We start from the raw sequence: 5,550 nt of genomic DNA on the forward strand, positions 1-5,550 counted from the left end.
AGTTTGTTTGATACCTGTTGTACGACTTCTTATTTTTAGAAGCCTTTGTATTTGATCCTGTAAAACATAGCGAAAGTTGTGTAACTTTAACGTTGACAGTGCAGCTCTAAGCATGTGTCGTCAGTTTTGTTTTGTAGAATTTTTACTGCGAAGGAATTGAAATTAATAACTAACTTGTGTAACCATAGACGAGCTTTCAGCCACTTCAATAAACACGACCCGATCCCTGCTAATTTTTTCCTTAGAGTAAACTTCCGTTTTGCTCCCTGTGGTTTGGTCGTTTTAACGGTTTTGCTCCAATCCTTTAAAAATGGCCATTTTACTCCCTGATCTATGAAGCTTATCTCTATTTCACTTCCCGCTCCTAACGCCACCCAATTCAACTGTTAAATCCTGGTCACATGCCCCTCACATGAGGGGCATTTTAGTCTTTTCCCATCCAAGATATTTTTAACATTTTTTTATTTATAAAACAAAGGGGGATGGGCCACCCTATCATCTTCTTCACCCCTTTCTTTCTTTTTCTGAAACACAACCACCATCAGCCATCATCTTTGGCCACCACAACCACCACCTCTGAACACCAGTGTTCACCACCGTGAACCACCACCTGAAACCAGCATCGCGAACCAAAAATGCTATCGCACTCACAGCTGTCAATCTCTTCCCCATCTGACTGTTCGTTCGATGACGATGCGTTCAGCGCAAATGCAATCGCAACCGAGAATCGCCTCAGTCAAGCGAGTTTCATCCTCGAGTACCAGCAGCTGTATAATAGCTACAAAATGTGTCTCGCGAGCTTACAGGAATGTGTTATAGAGGTTGACGATCTTTGTATCGAGTACGAGCAGCTGTATTACAACTCCTTCCTTAGGTCAATCGGTAAGTGTTTGTTAATCAATGCCTGAATTAGATCTGGTTTTTATTATTCAATCTGTTTAAGATATTTTGACCATTCATTAGTCATTTTCAATTGATATGTTACGTAAAGTTTGACTTTAGAATTGAATTTATGTATTTTTGATTAAAAGGGACGAATGCTTTAATGCTTTATTCAATTTCACAACCTGACCTAATAATTGTGATAGCAACGGGTGCGTATCCCTGGAGAAGAAAGCAGCAGGGGGTTGAAGTTTGAGGTGTACAACTAGGGAATGTCGAAAACCGAGCTGTGCAACAAGTGGCAGGAGACTGTTATTAGGGGTGGCCATCTTCTTTTGTTTTATCAATAAAAAAATGGTAAAAGTTTCTTAGATGGGAAAAGACTAAAATGCCCCTCATGTGAGGGGCATGTGACCAGTATTTAACAGTTGAATTGGATGGTGTTAGGAGCGGGGAGTGAAATAGAGATAAGATTTATAGATCGGGGAGTAAAATGTCTATTTTTAAAGGATTAGGGCAAAACCGTTAAAACGACCAAACCACAGAGAGCAAAACAGAAGTTTACTCTTTTTCTTATAGTGTTAATTTAAAAAAACAAAAGAAGAACTTTTTAGTATAAAATATTGAATTTTTTAAGAGCCTTCCAACCAATTCGGATTTTAAGGAATTGAAATGAATAAATTCGTTAAAACCCCACCACAACCGTTATAAACCCTAGTTTGCTCCTCCTTCAATCCACTGAGGTTCGTATTGCTTCTTCTTTTCAATCAATTCCTGTTACTCAATCGGTTTCTGGTGCAATTCATCCCCTCTACAACAATATTTCGCCATCTCTGATCCTGTTCACAATCACTTCAGTCAGGCATTTTCACAAACACCTGTTGGGCACCCCATGATCAAATGGCAAACCAACTCATTAAACCCTTCAAAAACCCTCACTACCTACCCTCGGTTACACGATTAATGACAACAAGCAAACGGGTTCAAGACAGAAGCCAACAGAAACGAGTCCACGCCCTCGAAATCGCAGTCGAAAAGCACAAAATCGCCTCCAAAATCCTCTTTCTATTAGAATTATTAAAGCAAGAACCCGAACAAGTTATTCCCATCAGGTCTCTTGATCAACACAGGCGCCAGCTCAATCTGCCAAAGCCCCACAAGATATCAGACTTTATTCGCAAATCGCCGAAGCTGTTCGAGATGTATAAGGACCAAAGGGGCACCACATGGGTCGGGTTAACCGCGAAAGGCGAAGAATTGGTTGAAGAAGAAGAAAGATTAATAGCAGAGAATGAGGGAAAGGCAGTGGAGCATGTAACAAGGTTGTTAATGATGTCTGTAAACAAGATTTTACCTTTGGATAAAATTGCTCATTTTAGGAGGGATTTAGGGCTGCCATATGATTTTCGAAAGCATTGGGTGCATAAGTATCCGGATTGTTTTCGGGTTTTGAAAGATGAGGATGATGTTGAGTTCTTGAAGCTTGTTTCTTGGAACCCATGTTGGTCTGTTACTGAAGTGGAAAAGAAAGTTACGGGCATCACGAAAGCCGAAAATCATGTTCCGGGGAGGCTTTCGTTAGCGTTTCCGATGAAGTTTCCTCCGGATTACAAGAAAGTGTATAGATACGGTGGGCAGATTGAGAATTTTCAGAAAAGGGAGTATCTTTCGCCTTATGCAGATGCGAAAGAGTTGAAAGCGGGGTCGGTTGAGTTCGATAAGCGAGCGATTGCGGTAATGCATGAGGTGTTAAGCTTTATGAACGAGAAACGGTTGATTACGGATCATTTGACTCACTTTAGGAGGGAGTTTGTGATGCCACAGAAGCTGATGAGGATATTGTTGAAGCATTTCGGGATCTTTTATGTTTCGGAAAGAGGGAAAAGATTCAGTGTGTTCTTGACGGAAGCGTATGATGGGTCGGAATTGATTGAGAAATGCCCGTTGGTTGTTTGGAAGGAGAAAGTTGTTAGCCTTACTGGTTATAGAGGAAGGAAGAAAAAGATTGAGACTTTTGATGACATGGATGATTTCGTTGATAATGATTTGTTTGAGAGTGATTCGGAAGATGAAAACACTATTTCGATTGACCGATCGTTCAAAGAAGAGGATGATACGATGAGTGATGTTGAAGATGAGTTGGTTACACAAATCTCTGAGATGGATATTGGAGAAGTTCAGAAAGCTTATAACGATACGTAATAAACATCACAAGGTTATAAATGTTGTGTTTTCTTGCACCTTTAATTATCTTTTGTTCATCATTATTTAACATACTTTTAAGCTCACCTTCTACCTTTATTGGATCATAACGGATTATTCATTAGTCGTGCATACTTGAAATAATTAGAGTCCTATTACTGACTGCTAGTTGGTTTCTTTTTGTAGAGAAATTATAGTTCTTGTAGTAATGCAAAAGCGAAATCTTTTATGGTCATCGCACATTTTTGGCCATGATATCTTTTCTAGGGGTGTCAATCCTGTCAGGTTTCGGGTTGGTTGGTTGAGTCGTTGAACCCAAACACAACCCATTTATTTATTCGTGTTAGGGATATCAACCCTAACTCGCCCACACTTAAAATCGTGCACCCCAAACTCGACCCGTTTAACCGATTTCTAAACAAGTCAAAACAGGTTGATGGGTTGCAAACTTGCAATCAAATTGTAAATGTGTTAAACGGGTTGGTGGGTTAACTGAAAGCTTGCAAGTATCATGCTCTCAACATGGGTTTTGAGGGACTTAAGTTGTGCAGTTATTCGAACAAATTGGTTGGGATTTTTCTCTGTTTGCCAGAAGTCAATAATCTTTGATATGCAAGTGAATTACAAAATTCATTCAAAGGTTGACTTTTTAAACTGCTGTGTCGGATTTTTCACTGCAAACTAATCGTTTTTTTTAAGTCTTTTGGAAATGTATGAAATGGAAGCATCATCATAGGAAATATGCACGGTTTCTTAAGATTGGCAGTGAAGCTTCTCTTCAAAAGAGCATAAAACTGGTCTTTGATCAGCGAATAGAAGAGAACTAGAAAATCAACAGCATAACTTAAATGTTACCGTTGAAAGTTTGACTTCCATATTGCTGACTTAGGGGGAGCGGGGCACCCTCGGTGACCCCGTGCGGGAACCAATTTTGCCGAGTGGGGCGGTGCCGCCATCAAGGCGGTGAGCTATTTCGGGGAACCAAATCGGGAAGGAGGCACCGATGAAAGGAAGGAGAGAGGGAAATCGGAGACCAATGAAAATTTTTCTTTCTTTCTTTTTTTTTTTGAATAAAAAAACAATTCCCCTAAGAGGGGTGCACCCCGTACGTTTTTGGACAAGAAAGAAGTTATAGAGGGGAAATGACATGACAACGTATGATTGGGTTAAAAAAAGTTTTTCCTCACCTAATTAGAGGGGTGCCCCTTCACCCTTATTTTTTGTAGCATGTCGTCGGCATTGACTTGATGAATCATGGTGACATACCTTTTTGCAGCCTTGTCAGAAACATTGAAGATATACCCTGCAGTAGCCATGGTATCATTCTACTCCCTTTGTCTCATGAAAATTTCTAGTTGTTGGTATTTGTTTATAAAGGCTTTTTACCACTGTTGTATGCATTGCATATGCTGGTTAAATTCTAAAAAAATGTTCGATTTTTCATATCCATATAATTTGGTTTAATTTGTTCATTTTATATATTAGTTCATTAACAAAAAGCAAATTTATCAAACACAAAAACAACTGATTATTTAATCATTTAATTATTAAAATTGCCACCGACCTCATACCCATAATGATTCATGACTGTAAATCAAACACCACCTAAATTATGTGACTAATCACACGTCATTGAATACAGAGGCTACTTCCAGTGAGACCCCTGGCTCGATAGTGGTTTTGCATCAAATCTTGGACATAATGCATATAACACTCAGCAATTGGGACAAAGGCCGATTAGTGCATGTACTTCCTTGTCTTTCGGCTATCAACGCCACCACATGATGCATGATTAACCGTCCTTCGCTTTTAACGTTATTTTCATGAAATTAGTAAAATAACATTAAAATTAGTGCACTTTCACTTTTGCACATGGGGCCCACATTATATGCGCATACTGCAAGCGGGGCGTTAAAATAAGAGTAAATTTCAAAGTTCGTCCTTTATGTATGTCTAAAATATCAAAGTATGTCCTTTATCTTTAATAACCTCAGAAAACATCCTTAATGTTTGAAAAACCAATCAGGTTATGTCCTTTAGCCTAAACCCTGTTTGTTTTCCCAGTTAAGTTAGGTCACGTGAGAAGCACATGAGGGCATTAATGTCATTATACCTATCAATTACTGTGCCCTATTATAAAAACCCTAAACCCCACTATCATCTTCTCCATCTTTCAATCACCTGCACATCAACATACCCCCTTCTTCTCTCTATCTAACAATCTTACCACCACCACAACCTACCTGCCGCCACCACCTCCACCACGACCCACCTGTCGCCGCCATCACCGCCACCACGACCCACCTCCCCCCACCACAACCCACCTGTCAAACCGAGTTATACCAAACCCGAATTCTGAGTTGTTTGAATCCGAACTTAAGGACGACTGTTGTTAACCCGAAACTGACCACACCACTGCCTTCACTTGCCGGCCGGACTGAAGCCGCCGGCAACGGTGTTTTACCA

General features: G+C 39.9%; 1 protein-coding gene across 2 annotated transcripts; it reads left to right on the forward strand.

The window, feature by feature from the left end:
* The first annotated feature begins 497 nt into the window (after positions 1-497).
* LOC110865619 (protein WHAT'S THIS FACTOR 1, chloroplastic) lies at positions 498-3,252 on the forward strand. 2 transcript variants are annotated; one of them, XM_035974827.1, is made up of 3 exons: positions 498-882; positions 1,089-1,625; positions 1,741-3,252. In XM_035974827.1, exon 3 carries the CDS (start codon positions 1,783-1,785, stop codon positions 3,082-3,084), a length of 1,302 nt encoding a protein of 433 aa, XP_035830720.1. In that variant the 5' UTR covers positions 498-882; positions 1,089-1,625; positions 1,741-1,782; the 3' UTR covers positions 3,085-3,252. The 2 variants fall into 2 exon arrangements, with proteins under 2 accessions (XP_035830720.1, XP_035830721.1); XM_035974828.1 differs by lacking the exon at positions 1,089-1,625.
* Positions 3,253-5,550: the final 2,298 nt, after the last annotated feature.

The sequence above is a fragment of the Helianthus annuus genome, chromosome 6 (genome assembly GCF_002127325.2).
Source record: "Helianthus annuus cultivar XRQ/B chromosome 6, HanXRQr2.0-SUNRISE, whole genome shotgun sequence".
In the NCBI taxonomy this organism is placed as follows: domain Eukaryota; kingdom Viridiplantae; phylum Streptophyta; class Magnoliopsida; order Asterales; family Asteraceae; genus Helianthus; species Helianthus annuus.

What these genes read in the sequence shown, in the direction of transcription:
- LOC110865619 (XM_035974827.1), top strand. Translation starts at nt 1,783, where the DNA reads ATGGCAAACCAACTCATTAAACCCTTCAAAAACCCTCACTACCTACCC.